This window comes from Pyrus communis, chromosome 6 (genome assembly GCF_963583255.1).
Source record: "Pyrus communis chromosome 6, drPyrComm1.1, whole genome shotgun sequence".
Lineage (NCBI taxonomy): Eukaryota > Viridiplantae > Streptophyta > Magnoliopsida > Rosales > Rosaceae > Pyrus > Pyrus communis.
This window is the reverse complement of record NC_084808.1, coordinates 21,535,786-21,555,956: the sequence shown is the minus strand read 5'-3', so window position 1 is coordinate 21,555,956 and position 20,171 is coordinate 21,535,786. Positions and strand designations below refer to the sequence as shown.

The 20,171-nt window shown below is 37.3% G+C and overlaps 4 protein-coding genes across 5 annotated transcripts; 1 reads left to right on the top strand and 3 right to left on the bottom strand.

Moving 5' to 3' along the window:
* Positions 1 to 2,906: 2,906 nt before the first annotated feature.
* Positions 2,907 to 4,793, bottom strand: LOC137737497 (late embryogenesis abundant protein 29-like). The gene is made up of 2 exons (XM_068476996.1): positions 4,369 to 4,793; positions 2,907 to 3,851 (listed from the first exon to the last, which is right to left on the bottom strand). Exons 1-2 carry the CDS (start codon positions 4,703 to 4,705, stop codon positions 3,082 to 3,084), a joined length of 1,107 nt encoding a protein of 368 aa, XP_068333097.1. The 5' UTR covers positions 4,706 to 4,793; the 3' UTR covers positions 2,907 to 3,081.
* An 855-nt stretch (positions 4,794 to 5,648) lies between these two features.
* LOC137737543 (protein FAR1-RELATED SEQUENCE 4-like) lies at positions 5,649 to 9,095 on the bottom strand. Of its 2 annotated transcripts, XM_068477060.1 has the most exons (3): positions 8,980 to 9,095; positions 8,101 to 8,450; positions 5,649 to 7,778 (listed from the first exon to the last, which is right to left on the bottom strand). In XM_068477060.1, exons 2-3 carry the CDS (start codon positions 8,445 to 8,447, stop codon positions 5,858 to 5,860), a joined length of 2,268 nt encoding a protein of 755 aa, XP_068333161.1. In that variant the 5' UTR covers positions 8,448 to 8,450; positions 8,980 to 9,095; the 3' UTR covers positions 5,649 to 5,857. The 2 variants fall into 2 exon arrangements, with proteins under 2 accessions (XP_068333161.1, XP_068333162.1); XM_068477061.1 differs by lacking the exon at positions 8,980 to 9,095 and having other exon boundaries at positions 8,105 to 8,238.
* A 1,236-nt stretch (positions 9,096 to 10,331) lies between these two features.
* Positions 10,332 to 12,545, top strand: LOC137737796 (uncharacterized). Its single transcript, XM_068477351.1, has 6 exons — positions 10,332 to 10,458; positions 10,572 to 10,674; positions 11,344 to 11,483; positions 11,557 to 11,919; positions 12,093 to 12,155; positions 12,252 to 12,545. The coding sequence occupies exons 1-6, from the start codon at positions 10,363 to 10,365 to the stop codon at positions 12,486 to 12,488; spliced, it is 1,002 nt and encodes a 333-aa protein (XP_068333452.1). The 5' UTR covers positions 10,332 to 10,362; the 3' UTR covers positions 12,489 to 12,545.
* Positions 12,546 to 12,549: 4 nt separating this feature from the next.
* Positions 12,550 to 19,562, bottom strand: LOC137736230 (MLO-like protein 12). The gene is made up of 12 exons (XM_068475542.1): positions 19,341 to 19,562; positions 18,768 to 18,884; positions 16,670 to 16,730; positions 16,473 to 16,561; positions 15,873 to 15,947; positions 15,685 to 15,773; positions 15,198 to 15,247; positions 15,017 to 15,057; positions 14,690 to 14,863; positions 14,150 to 14,185; positions 13,933 to 14,061; positions 12,550 to 13,392 (listed from the first exon to the last, which is right to left on the bottom strand). Exons 1-12 carry the CDS (start codon positions 19,560 to 19,562, stop codon positions 12,874 to 12,876), a joined length of 1,602 nt encoding a protein of 533 aa, XP_068331643.1. The 3' UTR covers positions 12,550 to 12,873.
* Between the last annotated feature and the right edge of the window lie 609 nt (positions 19,563 to 20,171).

Genomic DNA, 20,171 nt, shown 5'->3' with positions numbered 1-20,171 from the left:
ATTGAAACTCCAAAGTTAAGCGAGTTCACACGAGAGCAATCCCAAGATGGGTGACCCACTAGAAAGTTCTCGTGTGAGTTCCCAAAAACAAAACCATGAGGGCGTGGTCGGGGCCTAAAGCGGATAATATTGTGCTACGACGGAGTCGAGCTAGGGATGTGGTGGAGCTGGGGTCGAAATGTGACAATTTGGTATCAAAACCAATCCCTGGCCAGAAGTGTGTCGACGAGGACGTCAGGCCCCCTAAGGGGGGTGAATTGTTAGATCCCACATCGCCCAGGGGAGTGGATCCTTTATGCCTTATATGTACATGCCCACCTCCATTTAGCACAAGGCTTTTTGGGAGCTCACTGGCTTCGAAGTTCATCGGAACTCCAAAGTTAAGCGAGTTCGAGCAAGAGCAATCCTAGGATGGGTGATCCATTGGGAAGTTTTTGTGTGAGTTCCCCAGAAACAAAACCATGAGGGCTTGGTCAGGGCCCAAAGCAGACAATATCGTGCTACGACGGAGTCGAGCCCGGAAAGTGGTGGAGCTCAGGTCGAGATGTGACAGATCGTTACTTGGTGGAAGCCATACTTCCATGACATTCTATTGATGTTTGAGACAAAGCAAGCCCTAAATTTAATAGAAATTCAATTGGGGCGTAACATATGTGACATTTTCAATAAGTTAGGTACTTATTTGGAATGTTTTAAAAGGTTGAATACAATTTAAAATGACACTAAAAATTTGAGAAATTTTAGGTATTGAGTCCAACAAAATATTGATGCTTATTTATGATCAACATCTACCCAACATCTTCCATGAGGGTTGTGTGAATCACATGCCTATATATGCACTAACACCCCATGAGAGTTGTGTGAATCATATGCCATACATGCACCAAAGTATTGATTGTTATACCCAACTCCCCATAGTTGTAGCACATGAAATTTACTCGTGGCTGAGCGTTTTGGGAAAGAACTTACCTATCACGTATTGTATCCCCCATACTTTAAACCCAAATGCAACATGTTGTATGAGATTGGAAACCTTACTTATTATTAGGGGCGGATTCACCTGGGATAAGGTGGGTCAGCTGACCCAAAGCTTAGAATATTTTACTAAAAATGTTGGGCACTGCCTTTTATAAATAAGGATGCCTTTGAAAGTTGTCCTCTAATTGTTAGACGAATTGCCTCTATGGGCAATGAACAAGGTAGCTACTCGTCACATGCCTTTGTATGCCAGGTTGTGGCCATCTTTTGATAAGTTTGCTCAGCATATGTTGGCATCTGTAAGCATGCTCGCTCTAAAGCTATTGATATCAATCGACATACTTGTTCGGAAATTGTTGATATCTGAAGATAGGTGTGCAATATGACTTGGAAAATGACATCAGGTCTAACAAGACTCGATGAAATGCTAAGTTGCATGCTATTCCGTCCAAACAAATTTGCGCACCGTGCAAACATTCTTATTGACCCCACCAATGATAGTTTCTGACTTTGCTACTGCTTATCACATGATATATACCCTTTTTTCACTATAGCAAAATGCAAGTTATATGAAAACCAGTAGGAAAATAACTCTTTCAAAGTACATTTACACATGGATATTTAGCGTGGTCGGGAAAAAAATATATTTATGCATCATGTTACATGAAAGTTTCTCCCATCATTTTTAGAACGAAAGACATAGAGGATTAGGTAAACTATCCTTGAGACTGGAATATAATAAACGGGATCCAAACAACCACTTATGCTTTTTATGATCGTTGCATTATTGTATTGCCAAACACCCGATATGAGATTTGCGAGATTCATATGCCTACATATGCACTAAAATATTGTTAAATGGCTCAAGGTTGTAGCACATGAAACTCACCGTGGCGGAGCCGGAGCCTTCGGGGACTGTATAGTATTTATCTCCAAGAGAACTAACTTACCTATCACATATTATATACCCCTCTCTTTGTAGCAAAATGCAACATGTTATATGAAATCTGATGTAAATAACTCTCCAAAAGTAGGTTATATGAAAATTGCTCGAATGAAAGAGAGAGAAAAAAAGGTAGTCAACATTTTACATGAAAGTTTTCTCATCTTTCCAACAATGAAGGACCTAGATAATCGTAGAGTTAGGCATTACAAAGTGGGTCGGAGACTTAAGTATGATGTTGATAATATAAGAATCACACTCCTAATAAACTGAAAAATTTGAATCTTAGAAAAAGAATTTAAATCTCAATATATCAAATTCATGAGTTTGATTTATAGGATAAATGACTAATCATTTAAGAGAGGAAAGAGCATGGCCAAGTATACAATAGTGAAAAATAAAAAAATAAAACTTGCCTGAGCTCCGCTTAAAAGGTTGGTTTGACTTCACTCTCTGGTTCATGTTGTCCAATTCACACCACTGTAATAATATGATATGCATCAAATTCAAACCTCATATATAGAAATACACACCTCGTTTCACCTTCAACGCGCCCTCAATTTCTTGGTCATCAAATTGAATATCAAAAGAATTGAGGATGATTAAATGACAGAAATTAACAGTGTAGAAGAAAGGTAAAAAAAAGGAGTGCACCACCCTAGAAATAATCCTCCCCCAAGTCACTGCGAAATGCAAGCTTTAGGTCACTTCTTGTCCTTTAAGCCGAAGCCATGTTGTCTGTTAATCAGTTAGGAGCATTGTCGGCTGGACCAGAGAATCCTGCGAAGAGTGCAGCCACAACACGGAGGCCTCCAATCACATGCTAGTTATCCAGAAGCGTATACTTCCCAAGTTCTACTTCTGCCTGGATCCGGTATCGTGTTAGTAATCTTACTAAAGTCCATTTATGATCACATTTGGGCCGGTATCACAATAATCCGAGAAGGATTGGCCGAAGAATACTGTCCAGACAACAAATCCCAGATGTTCAAGTTCGAAATATTAACTAGCCATATTTCCAAGCAAACTTGCGTTACATCGTTAAATACAACAGCACAATCAGAGCATTACACAACAAGACACAAAACAAAACTTCCATACAACAACAAAAGCCGACTCGTAACATCAGAAGATGCAACAACAAATGGAGCAGCTAGCACTCAGAGCTCCTCGTCACGGCCGCGGCCAGCAACTTCGTCCTTAATCTTCTGGGACTTCTCCTTTGCCTTCTCCTTTGCCTCTTTAGTCTCCTCTGCTTTCTCATAAGCCTTGTTCTTCACCTCCTCTGCCGTTTGCGCTGCTTTTTCTTTCGCTTCTCTTGCTTTCTCTGCCGCGTAACCGGTAGCCTCATTCGCTTTCTCTGCTGTTCTTCGGGCCGTCTCATCAGCTGCGTTCTTCGTCTCATACGTTTTGTCTTTCGCCGCCTTTGTAGCCTCCTCAGCTGCATTCTTGGTTTGATATGTCTTGTCTTTTGCCGCCTTTGTGGCCTCGTATGCCTTCTCCTTCGCTGCACCCGCCGTATCAGAAGTCTTGTCCGTCGCCTCCTTTGTGGCCTCATAAGCCTTCTCCTTAGCTGCACCCGCCGTACCATAAGTCTTTTCCTTCGCCGCCTTCGCCGCCTCATAAGCCTTTTCCTTCGCTGCCTCTGCAGTATCATAAGTCTTTTCCTTCGTAGCCTCATAAGCCTTGTCTTTTGCTGACTTTGTGGTCTCATAAGCCGCATTAGTGGCCTCATAGGCCTTCTCCTTTGCGGCATTAGCAGCATCGTACGTCATGTCTTTGGCCGATTTAGTGGCCTCATACACCTTCTCCATTGCTGCATCCATCGTCTTGCCGGCCTTCTCGGCGGCTGTTTCTTTCATCTCTCCAGATTTCTCTGCAGCCGTACCTTTAATGTTTCTAGCCTTTTCTGTGCTATGCTCACCAGCCCCTGAATTTTTAAAGTAAGTGCCTCATTAATTCTAAATATATATCATTCTTAACAATACATTACTAACTTCACTCTAATATGTTTTGTCTAGGTCACCCACATTTCAACATTTCGTTGTTTCGTGGGAAATATGAATAAATAGAACTAGTTACAAACTTTAATTCGAATAAATAAAACCGTTACAAATTTTCAATTAAAAATACATTTCGAAGGACACAAATCATATAAAAGTGATGGTTTCGTGCCACTCAGTTATTGTTTATCCAGTGTCCATCCATTTCTAATCAATTTATCTCTACACATTTCTTCGTCACCATGTTGGAGTTCATATTGAAAACACTTAAGAAACACAGTACAAATGTAAAATCCTCAAACGGTATCCCAATGAAAATTTAAAAAAATTAAAAAAAACCCAGTTCCTGGACAAAATTTAAAAATTGATCCAAAATAAAGCAGAAAATTTCACATTCCATCACAAATTATGTAGGAAATAATTTAAAAAACAGTAGTGACTAACCAGAAGCAGTGTCATAAGTAGCATCAGAAGCCTTCTTAGCACTATGCTTCAAATAATTCTCATCATCCTGCTTCAGCCCAAGTCCTCCGGTGATTTTCTCTTTAGCCCACTCCGTCCACGACTCCGACCCTTCTTTACCCTCTCTCGCCTTCTCCGCCGCCCTCGCGTCATCCGTCTGCCTTGACTGGTCCTTAAACTCCACAAACTCATCAATAACTTCCTCGTTCGCAGACGGCGTATGCCCCACGCTGGAGCCGCGGCATAAGGTGGCAAGCATCACCACCACCGCCGCCACCGCAATGGCAAGAAGTAGTTTGTAAGGTTGCTTTGCACCCATGACTGTATAAATGTTTTCTGAAGATTCAAATCTGAAATGTATTTTCTGAAAGGATCAGGAAGCAATGTGTGAGATTATAGGGTTGGGGAGGGGGTGGTTTTAAGAAGGTGGTGCATGAGAAAAAGGACAGGTGTTACACAGGGTGGCAGGTTCAGAATGCGTAGAGATGGACACGTGTCATACCGGTACGGTGAAGTAGGGCCCACGTGTCGGCATGTTAGCGCTCAGTTTGGGGTTTCATGGTTCGTGTCCGTTGCTTAATGGAACACACGATGAACTTGTACACTTTAATCTTTACGAAAAGAACTTTTGTTTCCGTTTGACCTTATCTATATTGCCAATGTTGTTTTAGGTGTCGACATACTTTGGCATTAATTTGTATCTTGGTAAACATAATCGGGGGCCTAAAAAATGTAATTAGTAAGAGTTCGAACTCGACTTAAAAGATTTAAACCTCATTCAATACTTCTTGGTGCTTAAAACATTCAAGTTATCATTAAAACACAACTCAATGTAATCAAGCGAGTTTTGATTATCGAGGTATTAAATTATGAATTATAACGTGATAATAAATATATTTTTTTCTTTTTAGTAAATACCAAGAAAGTCGTTATTTAGTACTACGTCTAATGATATTTCTCTTTGTTTGTAAATGAGGGGTCTTATGTTCGATTTTCACCAAAAGCGAATTTAAACCACATTATTCTTAGCTCATTATAAGGTTAAGCTTCTCCTTCTCTGTTAGTGTAGATAATATTGCTTGTTAAAAAAAATACCGAGAAAATAAGGAATCAGAAAAATATCATGTCATTATAAGTATATAAACATGTGTCACAAGTAAACTCAATAGGTTCATGCGTGAGGATGGGAAAGAAAATATGAATCATCAACCAAAAGATGATGAGAGTTATGAAAATGAGGTACCATTGGATCGGAGTACATAGAAGTAAAAATGGCATAGCTCTGGATCAAATTTATTAAAATTATGTGATAGGAAAATCATTAACCTTGTTCTACAAGTAAATTAAGAAAAAAAAGGATCCTAAAAACTCCAACTCAAAGCTTGGAAAATACAGACTCCTAAACTGCCAATAAAACTGGTCAAAAATATAGAGAGGTTGAAAGCTCAAACACCCTAATTTAACAATGTCCCTAAAATGTCCCTAAAACAATGCTAGAATCTTTACATGTCTTCTTGTTGTGGCCAAGCCCCTTGCACTTGCTACATTGCAGCTGCCGTTTTATTATGTCGTCTGATTCCGTCTGCTTCGTCTTTGGCCGCCCTGGCGGCCGCCTGGTGGGCGGAGGGGTAACAGTAACTACTGCTTGGTTTGATTCACATGTGTGTGGTCTGTCTACATTAGGAACAGGGTGAATTGATTCTGCATAAGTTAAACGGTAACTCTCCACTGTGAAGTATCTGGAGCAGTAATCATAAGGGTTCCTGCCAATAACTAAAAAGACAGCAATAGCATGGCAGCAAGGCAGACCAGTGAGATGCCATTCCTTACAGGTGCAATCCCAATGGTCGATGTCAATAGTGTCGACAGATTCTCCACGAACCTCGAATGTGCTACCATGTGAGAGTAACACTTGAAGTGATCGAGCAATTTCTGTTTCCTTTTGAAGCTTTTCCTCCTTAGATGGTGTTAATCTTGTCACCCACTGGTTGGACTCTACCCCGCGTGAATAGAAGGCTTCCATCATATTGCCTCGTAGTACATCAATCATCTGCGTAATTGGCAACTCATGCGCCTCTGATACCCAACTGTAGAACTGCTGTCCGAAGTTCGATGTCATGTGGTTGTACCTGCCTCCTCCGCAGAATGCATTAGCCCAGTGCACGGGCTCACTTTGTATGACCCAATTGTAAGCATCCGGTGAAATATTTTTTATGTTGTCAGCACTACGCTGGAAAGCCTCCCGAGTGGGTGCATAAGCAGCCGCATAAAAATCATTGATCATGAATCGTCTTGCCTCGTGAGAAAATTGGCCCTTCAAGTCCTTGTTAAGTTTTTCAGCAAGATGCCTCAAACAATAGCAGTGGTAACATTTATCAAATACCTCGGGCAATGAATTTTTCAATCCATTCTGAAAATCTGCTACGAATGTGATCGGCTGAGATGTTGCCACTGCCGATTTCAGTTCTAGTAAGAACCAGTGCCAGTTCTCATCAGTCTCATTATCCACAACAGAAAATGCAACCGGAAATACACCATCATCAGCATCTGCAGCTGTTGCAGCCAACAAAACTCCTTGATATTTTGAGTTCAGAGGAGCGCTATCAAGAAAAATTAGAGGGCGGCAACCTTCTTTGAAACCCACAATTGATGCATGGAAAGATACAAAGAAACGATGGAAGCTCGAGTCTTCCTTAGTAGTAAATGAAGCAAAACTCCCTGGATTAGTTTCCTTTATCTTCTCGCAGAAATACGGCAACTGATTATAGGCCTCTTTATAGGAGCCTTGAAGCTGCTCCCTGGCAATCTCTTTAGCACGCCATGCCTGAGAATAATTCAACTGAATCCCGTACTCCCGCTTAATGTCCTCTGCTATAGCCTTTGGCTTGTAGTTTGGGGAAATTTTCAACTTCTCCTTTATGATACTTCCCACCCAACCTCTCGTTGCCCGATACCCAGCTTTTACAGCAGCTCCTTCACATGTATGATCCGTGTTCATTTTCTTTATACAAATCAACTGGGTTGTAGACAACCTTGATGCATATATCCTCCATGGGCAATTTTGACCTTTGCATTTGACAGTGACACGATGACTGTCATTTTTCTTATACCTATAAGCAAATCCATGTGCAATTGAAAACTTATGCAATGCTTCTCGGAATTCGCTAAAACTATTAAACCTTTGGTCCACACCAGTGATGGTGCTTTCCCACTGTTGTGCAGCTTTATGATGCGTATCATCACTAGAACAACTAGGAACATGAAGCAAAGGGATTTCATGCAGTTCCATATCAATTTGGCCATCAGCATTGTCAGTATTGTCAGTATCAACTTGCATATCAACGGGCTCAACAAAAGGAACCACTGCTTCCGATACAGTTGTCCTGCTTGACCTGCATGTCCAAGCGTTCAAATGAGAATTACATGCAAAACACATGCAGGGAAAACGTTGCTTTTGTTCGGTTAAGTGCTTCTTTTTGGGTAAACAAGCACAGTACAATCGCATTTATAATGGGATATGAAAAGGCATGCATGTGTTGCAATCAGTGTTCAACAAAAACTGAAATAATAAACACATTCCATGGTCTCTGTTCCACATTGTGATTGCTGCAATTGTGACCCAAACCGAACTACAAAAGATTATTCATCCAGGGAAAAACACACAAAAGCAGATATCAAAACAGCAAGAATAAGATGAATTAAAACAAAATGTACCTACTAGCAGGCATGTTGGACAAATTTCGAATGGCAGCTTCCTCTGTCATGACAAAAACATCGACGGTGTCTGCATCCCCGAGAAAATTGACCATACGTTGCAAGTCCTTGTCTTTAGAGATCGTAATGAGAGTCTTCTTATTGCCGGGAAGGAAGTACTTGATGGACATTGTATCAGCACTACAATTAAACATATCCTCTATTTCGGACTTAAAATCACCAAGCAGTGCTTTCTCATCAATGCCAATCGCATGAGCGTCACCCCCAGAGTACGATAAATTTCCATCCTTATCCATCACAAACTCTGTGCCCAATTTACATATTGCTATAACCTTCTTCGCAGCCATGGCCTACCCACCCAAAAAGAAATTTGTATATGTTTATACACAAGAAATCATAACTAAAAGTTGAAAACTACAAATTGCTCGAAACAATTTATACAAGAGGGTCGAATTTCATAGTTCATAAGAAACAAAATTACACAGAATGAAGCTAAGTTTCTGAAATTACATAAGCAGGTTTAATTTCACAGTTGAAAAGAATCTAAGTTCCAGCTGCATTCACAAAACTAACCCCAAAGTTTGAAACCTTTGCACATATCCATACCCTAAATGTTGAAATTACACAAATCCCAAATACCCAATGTACTTATTTTCCATAAAAACATGAAATTATCCATCTACACAAGTAAAAATTTCAGAAATTCATGAGCATAACAAGTACAATAAAATCTAGCGTATAATCAAAGGTAAAAGAAAAACAAAAATCAATTATAGAGTAAACAATATTAAACAATGACAAACAAGAACCCTAATACGAAACAATTGCAAGTAAAATACAAATCGAAACCCTAGATTTTGGGGAAATTAAAAATCAAACCTTGAAGCCAGACTGAGATGAATATCTCTGGTGAATCTATGGAACAGATGAAAGTCGACGGAGAGCTTCCAGAGAGGGAACGAACCGGGTAATGAGACTTTGCCCTTGTAATTGGCTGCACCCGTGTGTAGATTAGACTCGTTGGATTTGGTAATCTATCCAATCAGATTGCAGGGGCCCACATAACATTGACGTGGGCCCTCACGTAATTGGAGGGACAATGTTTCACTGTTTACAATCCGGTACACAGTGTACCTGCACATTGTGTCACGGTGTTCCAATCATCTGATTACACATGTCCCGTAGTTTTCATTGGATAAAGTACGATTAGACCTTGGGTTAGGTAGGGTAATTGGACCACTTTATTCATAGAACTCATACCTCTTAACATTTTTTTTTTCTTTTTTCCTTTCGTGTTTGAACGGTTACAGACTTCAACATTTTATATTAAATTTTTTATAGAGACAAAAGTAAAATGTGAGAGGACAGAAAGGGAGGGGAATATGAAAAGAGAGAATTCTACTCTTATTTTGACTTCACATCTCACCCATTGTACAAAATGTTCTATAAGAACAATCGTATCGAAATTTCTCTCGTTAAGTACATAACATGCTAAAATTGTAGTGCTCATTTAGATTGTTACGTGATCATGTAAGACTCAACAAACTCGTACACAAACACAAAGAATACCTACATGTATAGCCATTTGTTACTCAAATTGTGAGACTCCAGCTTAATTGTTGACATGACATTTTTTAAGTTATTATTTATACAACAAGATATTCACCATAAGAGGTAGAGAAATAAACTGATAACAAACTTCACGAAACATCTCATTTATAAGTAAAAATAATATGATCACTCTACAATGACGCGTTTGAGTTTAAATACAATCGCAACATTGTGCATCCTGAGCCAATAATATGATGCATGTGTTTCAACTCCTCCACATAACATACCTCACACTATGGTGACATCTCAATAGGTTTAGGGTAAGTTTCTCTCTTAAAAAATAAATATTTCTCACCTTTATCACCAAAATAAGTGTTAACTTAAATACTTAACACGAATTTACTGTCATGTAACATTTCGTATCAATAATGTAAAAACATATAAATAAAAATTCACACATATTTTTATTTATTAGCACGAAACCATATGGTGACGGTAAGGCCTTTGTGATTCACTGCATCTTTAGACCGTTCATCGTGGACTCGTGGTACATCCGCGTCTTTAGACCGTTCATCTTGCTTCTTCATTGCTTTTGACTTTTCGAACGGCTGAAGATTTGATCTCCCGTGTCTTAAACCCTTCGGAATTGCAATGTAATGAGTAAAAACAATGTGACAGACATTTGTGGGTTTTGAGTGGAGAGATGAGAAGATGGGTAGTCCCGCAGTTGTAGTAGGCCTTCCTTCTCCTCCAAATCTTAACGGCTCTCTCTGTCCTCCAATTCCCACAACTTCTATAAGCAGCTCGGTAGTCTCTCTCTCTCTCTCTCTCTCTCTCTCTCTCTCTCTCTCTCTCTCACACACACACACACACACACACACACACACACTGGTGATAACAGAAATGGGTAAATTTTGCAGAAGAAAAAGGATGGAATTGGAGAGCAAATGGTAAGGAAGCAGATAGGGGATGGTGGGTACAAGTGGCGTTTGGTGATTGCTTATGACGGCACTCGTTATGCAGGTTATTTCTTTCTTCCATTAATAATTAAAGCTTTGAGCTTTGCCCTCCTTCTGCTTCAATTGTGATGTGCTTTGCTTTGTTAGGCGTTGGCAAGTCTTGGGTTTTGCTAATTATTACGTTTGTGAGGAACCCAATTGCTAATATTGAAGGAAAAAGTGGTTTCTTTATTACGTCTGTGCACCTGATTTCGAATCCCTTCCCCACAAATTTGATTAGTTTAAGGTATAATATCGCTTGTATATAAAAGAACAAAGTTTCTGCAGACAATCTGCTCTGCTTAGAAAGTGATTCTTTGATATATTTGACATAACGCCGCTGAGAAGGATTTTACATTTTCCTCAACTTCCAACTTTGTGCATCTTACTTGTGCTAGTGATATGTTCTTTTTGTAATCGGGCATCTTATAGTCGTGAAGGTCATTCTTTGTTGTCAATTTGAGGAGAAAATCTGCCGTATTACCAGTTATATATAATCATGTGTCTGGCTTGGATCTATCTCATCACGTCTGGGACGAGAGAGAGATAGGTTTATGGTTGTATACAACCGTGGACACCCAAGAACCTCTCCAGTTTGAGATATTTAAGATGCCCATTTCAAAAGTTCTCAACTTGATGTTAAGCTCCAACTTTCTGCATCAATCATCTCCCAACACCTCAATGAATGTGACAGGATGGCAATACCAGAGTTCACCGCCTACAATACAGTGCTTTGTGGAGAATGCTATAATGAGCGCAACGAAACTGGAAAGGAAGGATCTTCATTTCGTTGGTGCAAGTAGGACGGATAAAGGAGTACATGCCTGGGGTCAGGTCTGACTTTCTCACAACAAGCATTTTCACAACCAACAACATATCACAGACTTACTTGCAGTTGAGCTTTCAGGTTGCACACTTTGTCACACCTTTCAACTATGACAGCATTGAAAGCATTCATGCTGCTCTTAACGGTCTTCTTCCTGATGATATCCGAGTTAGGGAGATCAGCCCTGCAGTGCCTGAATTCCATGCTCGTTTTTCAGCAAAAAGCAAGATTTATCATTACAAAATATATAACGACACATTCATGGATCCATTTCAGCGTCACTATGCTTACCATAGTGCTCATAAGCTAAACGCCGCTGTTATGCAAGAAGCTGCAAAGTATTTTATTGGAAAACATGATTTCTCTGCTTTTATCAATGCCTCCCAGAAGGAAAGAGTGCGTGATCCAGTGAAGGATATATTCCGTTTTGATGTCATTGAAATGGTAGCAACCAAAACCCACAAGATTTCTTGAACAGTTGTTGAATGTTAGAGTTCTCTGCATTACTTTTCATTGATTGATATTTCTGTATAATCATCTTAAACCAATTTGATTAGCACTTGTCCTTCATTTTTGTGTCAAGAAATAACTGATTCTTTAGTCATATCCTTGTTTAGGGAGCTCTTTTACAGCTAGAAGTTGAAGGCTCCGGCTTCTTATACAGACAAGTCCGGAACATGGTGAAGCATTCATTTTAACCATTTTCATCAAAAGTTAATGTCTTTCTAGTTCCAAGCAACGGATGTATAAGCATTTGCATTTTTACACCACTGCAGGTTGCTCTGCTGATTCAAATTGGAAGGGAAGCGCTTCCTCCTGATATTGTTCCCAAGATATTGGCAACACGAGATCGGAGGGTGCTTGCCAAATATACCATGTTTACTCCACCTCATGGGCTTTGTCTTGTGACGGTCAAGTATAACGAGGAGCATCTACGGCTTCCATCCAGTTGCTCCGCAACCAGTTTTGGTAGGCATTATACTATCGGCTCATGTAAGCTTCCATTTTACTAAGAATTTCACTTGTACCAAGCAGTTTACAAGAAGTAATAACATGATTATTCACCATTGATATAAGTATCATATAATTCTTTCCTTTGGATCTGGTGATTTGTTGACAGCTTTAAAATTTTCACGGTCACTGAGGTTTCTGAAACTCAACACTTTGGTCCATAACGTTGAACATTGCTTAATAAAATCCTCCACGTTATGCTCTGAAATCTAGCTCTATTAGGAAAGACGGATTATATGTTCTAGGAGATTGTCGATTTAGTGTTTACAATGTTAAATGCAAAATATCAACAACGTATTGCCCCTCTCTATCATTACTTTCTATTTATTTCATTTTATTCAAATAGTAACATGATATCGTAAGGCATTTTACAAGGTGCACTAAGAGTTATGTGCTTGTAGATGGTTGTTGATCAAAAGTAGCTAATATATCAGAGTCATGGTCTTCATCAATCACTTCAGTGATTTCTCTCCCATGACGCTTGCTATTTTCAAATTTCCAACTGCTCCCAAAAGATATCTCACCATCATAAGTCACAGTGCTTGCAACGATCTTCGGATTTTCTTCCTCTTTGGTGATTTCTGGAATAATGGATAAACTTGTTATATATGGGGTTGGAGGAGGTTTTTGTGGGACTTCCTCTTCTGTGATTTCAGAGGTTGAAGAAGAGCTTATTGCTGCAGGAGGTGGAAAACGCTGATCAGAATCTGGAGCTTCCTTAACTATTTTATCCGCGATTGAAATTTCAGTTGTGTCACAATTGTGTGCATGATGCGACGATGAGTGGGAGTGGCTCCTTGAAATGGATCTGCTCTTGGAAAGTCTCTGTCTTGCTTTCTTGTGCCAGTTTTGGAGGCCTTCAACTACAGATTCAGTAAACACTGCTCTCCTCATGCCACAACCCATCTATCAAGTAAACCAACCATTAATGAAAAGGAAAAACAAAAAAGAAGAAGAAATGTCATTGCTTTTGAAATTATTATCCATTACTCTCTGTATCTCAATTCTTTCAATCTCATATATATCCACATTTTCTTAAGGGAAGGACCTTCAGATGACGTTCCACATTTCACTGTAAAATTAATTGACAATGTGAAAGGGAACTAAACTCCTTATGATCACATATAAGGTCCCTTAATTTCCCGATGTGGGAGTCGGATTCGCACTCTTGTTTGGTGCACACGATTAGATTGGATTGAAGAAATCATATAATTCAAGGTATGTGTAAGGGTTGAGCTGAATAATTTTCATTTTGTGGGGATTGGAAGGGATCAGGTCCTTTATAAGTAATCTATCTTCTACCTTCAAGTTGAACGGAAATTTCGTCATTTCTTCCTTCAACATATCTTGAATACTGTGAGTTTTCCGATCCAATCTAATCCACTCCCAGGTGTCAAAGTACATATGAAATCATAGTCACTTAGTTAAGGAGGGATAAGTCCTTACCTGGGTAACAAGGACATGGAGAGGCAGGGTCACATAACCACAAATTAACTGCACAACCACTCCCATGGTAATCCTTATGGCTATGATTTCACTTTTGCGATTTAAGCAAGACCCTGAACCAGACTCAAACTGTAACAATTGGCAATATATACAGGATCAGCTTTAATTACAGGAGGTAAAAATTGCTTGAATTTGTCAAGTTATATAAGATACCTACCCATGTCCAGGTTAAGAATGCCAGGTGAAAGGAGTTCTGCAAAACCAGTTCAAATGCTATATTCAGTATCATTCTTATAATTTGGAAATACTACAAGGGAAATGTTTCGTCGCCACTGTTTGGCACATGTTGTCAGACTGTAAATCCAGATCATTGATCGAATTGGTTCTTAAAAAAATATTAGAACTGAATGAAATATCCGTACGTAGTGGCCCCTTTGTTGCAGTGGTTCTTGTCTAAAATTCAAATACAAGATTTAGAGGCTGCCATTAAATCTTGATGATAATTAGGAAGATCATCAAGTGAACTTGTTTTGTAACAAGCAGATCATAAACTGTCATTAATTCTTACTTATGTGCGTGACCAAATTCTCAGTCTGGTAACAACAGTAAAACGTTTGACAAGAACTGTATTTTATGAATACCCTATTTATAGTTATCCATGCATGCATGTGTTCGTAACGACGTTGAATAACCTAAACCGTCTAGTTTTTAAATATCCATTTAAGAATCATTCCTAATAAAAATCATTGAAGTATACCTGGATTAGGACGAGTTGGATGAGGTGAAGAAGCCATCTGGGTCGACCAAACCAAAACAAGTCATCATTGAGCTGCACTAAAACACGTCCTCGAACAACGGAAGTATTCTTGCAGCTCTCCATACACATTTTAGTTATTATCACCTCCAGCTTGGCTCCCACGACTATAACAATCTTTGAGAGAAGGAAAAAAGTTGGCAGTGTTATATAATCTTTAAGAAAAGGAAAAAAGTTGGCAGTATTATATAATATCTATATATGTAATTGAAAAAATAGAAACTTGATGCCTTGATTAATTTGTTTTGTTTTGTATAATAGATGCCGTACCAGTAAGGGAATGAATGGCAGCCAATAATGATTATAAAACACTGCAAATAATTAAAAAAAAAATATCATAACAAAGAAAATGTTAAACGTCAATCAATATAATATATATATATATATATATATATATATATATATATATATATATTACTTTTCTTTTCCAACAAGCTTAAGCCACTCTTACCATGCGAACTGAGAAATATGAAAAGGATAGAGAAGAGCCAGATCCAAAATCTGCAAGAGATTACCAAAATGTTATATTCTACATATAATTTGTAGCATGCTAAAGCATCTTGTGATCACCATGAGTAGCAAGATACGAAAAAATGTATAATATTAATGGTTGTGTTGTTAATATGGCGCAGATGATTTAAATCAAGTTGGTGATCGATTATTAGGGATATATGATTGTGTATCACTACTTGGCAAATGATTGATGAGTAAGAGTCTCCCAAAATATTATGCTTTTTGTTTCTTTTACAAGATATTCTAAACTACTCTAAATTTACTTAAAACAATGAAAATTTGAAATTAATTAGGGAGAAAGAAAAATGATGCATTTTTCTAATCAATTGACATAGCTCACATCTGTATCTTATTCATTTATTAAAAGTATTATACATTATGTATATAATATTGTCTCGTTATTAAAAGCGAGTTTTTTTCCGTACCTAATGCCAACCACTTGCTCAAAGTCGTCATCGAAAGCTCTTGCAAGGAATCTCAGGAAATTGAAGTTGTTGCCGTCTGTAAAGTTGGCCTGTGAAGTCAAACATGAAACATAAGAAATTAGTCACACACGTGTTTTTTAATTTTTTTTTTAAATCGAGGCCAACGCAAAACATTTGATCTTGCTTACCCTAATGAAACCATTCCGCAGAGTCATGTAATCAGTTTTTGAGATTGAACCACAGAACTGTCGAGCAAAACAAACCTATACAACCCATGCAATGCAAGGAGAGAAAACAAGAAATATTAATAGTTGCATAACATCAAAATTTTATGAACATATAGTCGTATGAAAGCTTTTTGGATTGAATTTTTAATTTGGTCTGCATTAATATATATACTTACAATATATATAACCTATGAATCTACAACTTTGTACCTGAACTATATGCTTACATATTAAAATATAGCACCTAAAAGGAACAAAAAGAAAACTCAAACTAACACCCAGTTTTCGACTTTAATGAAAAAGTCAAAACATTTGTTTAGTATGAACTAATTTCCTATTAAATTAATCTCAATATATGTAAATGTTTGTCTAGTATTAAACTAACAGAAAATTACTATAATCTTTTGTATATTTTTGTTTGAAATATTTCTCTTCCATAATATTGGAATAAGTCCCGATTTCGAATCCCTATTCCTTTAATTAAAAAACAGTATGAAGTATTGAAATTACTGTACGAAATTAAGAAATCAGGCGTAAGGATCCAATTATATTACGACTTACGGGCCAAAGCAGCAGAGGATGTTTACTCCAGAACTTTAAATGCCTTTTCCCAAAAGGAGTTTGGTGGATGAGTTGGAACCTCCTTGAATCTGTATATATATACACATAACAAAATTTCCTCAGAAGCGTGGAGCGTAAATACATATATACTGAGTAACTATTACATAAAGTCTTACAGAACAGAGGCAAAGAGTTACCATTAAGGATCTGATATTCAAGTGTTCGAGTCTCATTCTCCCACGCATTCCATTTCCCCATCTGTGTTTTCCCAGAATCAAAATTCGATGAAAGTTATAAACTTATAAGACGCAAATCTTTAATTATAAGAAGAAATCACATGCATGCATGCCGACATCATTAACCGAGCCCTAATAAGATTGTAAGTGAGAAATACATTTTATTAAAATTTAGTTGCAAAACTAATTATCATTTGGAGAGAGCATTCTCGAAAAATTAAGTAGCTCAAACAAAAATCATAGGATAATACTTGTGTTCCCCCTCTGTGAGGATGAGCTCATTCTCCCCATATAATGTATTCATCGTACAAATTTTATAATCGGAACCGTTTAATTTTTTTTAATTTAATTTCACTGTTCTAAAAATCTCTGCCTAGTGCCGCGCTGGCCACTGTCCCGATTAATGCCTAGGCATTTGAAAATTAAGAAAGGGCGCCTAGACCTGTTGAGGCACCGCCTAGCCCGTCTAGACCTGCCTAGGCAACTGCCTAGGTTGCGACTCACATAGATAGAAAATAGATAAATTTCATTTTGCATATTATTTTTTTCAATAAATTGTAAGAGGCTTGTTAAATACTTAACACACACTATATATTTGTTTCCCATATTTTCATTATGTTCCAATACTTCATAATATATATATATATATATATGTCATTCTATTTTGTAGTTTATATATATTTTAAGTATAAACAGACACTTATTTACACGAAATATAATAAATTTACTTAAATCTGCCTAGTCTGCCTAGGCACCCACCTAGTTGCCTAGGCGCTAAGCCTCAGCCTGCTGTCCGACTAGTGCCTAGCATCTTTTAGAACCTTGTTTAATTTAAAGATCACCCCTAATACAAAAATCATTTGAGTTGAAGACCTTTTAGTCACTGAAATGTATAAAAAAAAAAATCAACGGTGTGGGTACTAGTAACATATTCATGATGAACCATTTTATTTATTTTATACGTTTAGATGATTAAACGATTTTCGAATCAAATTATTTTTTTTAGGAATGATCTCCAAGTGATGATTAAGAAATTGAATGGTTACGATTGTTGAGTTTATATGCTCAAAATACGTTATTCGCAAATGAAAAGATATGTGCATCCCCTCATGGGATGCAAGTATTCTCCAAAATCATGTAGGTAGTCATTTAATTTTGATTAGATAAATAGACAAATGTGCTGTTTCCAAAAAGAATAAAGTTAGTCGGGCACACAAAAATTGACACAACTTGATGGCAGACTCTAATAAAAGTGGCTAGTTTGTAAACAAATATGTTAATTTTATGTTTCTAGCATACCATCCTAATAATAAATACTAATTATGATGATAACTAAATTATGGCTAATACCGTCATAAGATTACACTAAGGTAAAACATGGGTAATAATAATCTTAGTTGTTGCAAACTTTATCATCATGTGCTTGCAAATGAAATGATTTTTCGTAGGGATTGATTTTTAAATGAAGATTAAGAAATTAAACGGTTTTAATTATGAAATTTGAACGGTTAAGATACGTTATTCGCATGGGGGAAATGAGCTCATCCAGCAAGAGAGGAATGCAAGTATTATCCTTCTAAAAGAATAATAAGAATATTAATAATAAGTTAATGCTTGTGTCCCCTCCCCGACTTACGATAAACGAACTTTTATCGTTTGAACATTATAATAGGAACCGTTCATTGTCTTTATCATCATCTAAAGAACATATATGCAAAAAATTATTCAATTTGAAGATCTGTTAGCCATCCATATGCATAAAACAAATGGACAGTTCATCATAAATATACTACTTAATACTAAAACCGTTGATTTTGGTTTAACACGTATGGATGATTAAACGCTTTCCAAATTGAATATTTTTTTGTATATATGATCTTTAGATGATGACAAAGAAAATGAATGAATTGTTCGGTTATATGTTCAGACGATAAAAATTTGTTATTCGTAAGCAAGGGAACACAAGCGTTATCTTTAATAATATTGCTAGTATTATTAGCCTTGTTTTAAGTATATACATATGAGTTGCCCACACATTGCAAAATACTTGTTTTGATACCTTGGCCATCCCGAGAAACATGGTTAAGATGCAGTAGAGCACATGAAAAACTGCCACCAGAGAGATTAAGATGTTCAGCTGCAAGACTCCTGCCCTTGGCAATAAAGGAACCATCCCCTAAATACCACATTAAAAAATGTATATATTAATCCCAAATAACCATATCCCATGATATTATTATTATTATTATTATTATTAATTAAGTCATATTATTATTATTAGTATTATTAACCTGACGCCAGTTACTTTATATGAGCTCCACATGAGAAGAAAGAAATTAAGTGAGGTCATTAAAGGGAAAGAAATTAACTGCCATTGACTCTACACTACTGGCACTAGTAGTAGTAGTACAATGGATGAAAGAATACAATATAATGGATGGTATCATGGTAGCTGTATTTTTGGACTGATTAATATTGGTTGAACCAAATTAAAAATTCTGGTCTTCTTAATCAAGGGTTTGTATAAAATTATACGTCAACTGTCATATATATCAGCTACTATATTAAGCCTGATTATGTCCATGATTGTTATAAGTCATTGCATATATTATATATAAATTATAAATTGTACCTTTGCCTCGCAATAGTTTTGATCGTTGACTTCCTTAGAGTGATTGGTGGAATTTGAGCCTGGGACTTGCGTGGCTGATGAGACAGCAGGGTCTACGTCTAAGGAGTTAACGGGATATTTGCATAGAAGAAAGGTGTTTGCCACAGCTTGGCCAACGCAGATTTGTGATATTGGTTCTTCTGATATCGTTAGAAGCAGTGACATGAGACCCAGTTTCATCATTTCTATATTTAAAGTACAAGAAAATGAGTTAAGAACAAAGTAAATGGTTATTTATTGTGCATCTTAGCTCGAACTTCCACTGAAAAAACAATCATAAGAGACTTTCGACTAATTGAGAAATGCAGAAAGACAACTAGCAAATCGTGGCAAATAGAATAGAGTGCAATCAAAGTCAAAGGCTTGCAATAACCTGTTTTGAACTTCATCAAAGCCCTGTTTAGGGATTTTCTTCTCCCCTTGTTAATAAACTGATCACGATGAGACAAAAACCAATTAAATTCGAAACTATCTCATGTTTCATGATTAATATGACAGTAACGTAGTATAAATACAGTAGTAAGTACATGCATACCCTTGTTAAAAGGTGAAGAGAACTTTCGATGAGGAAGGATAGGAAGAAGAAAATCAAAGCAAAAACTGATACAGCCCATGTTGGCGTTTCTTCAAGGGAACGTGCCATCTCTCTCTATCTCTCTCTCTCTCTCTCTCTCTCTACAGACATCCATAGACATCCATGTATTTATATTTGCTTTCGGTAATAAGGTGAAATTATATTTCTTTTCGTTCTTTTTTCGTGGTCTGACGATATATAAGATTTTTGCTAGGGTT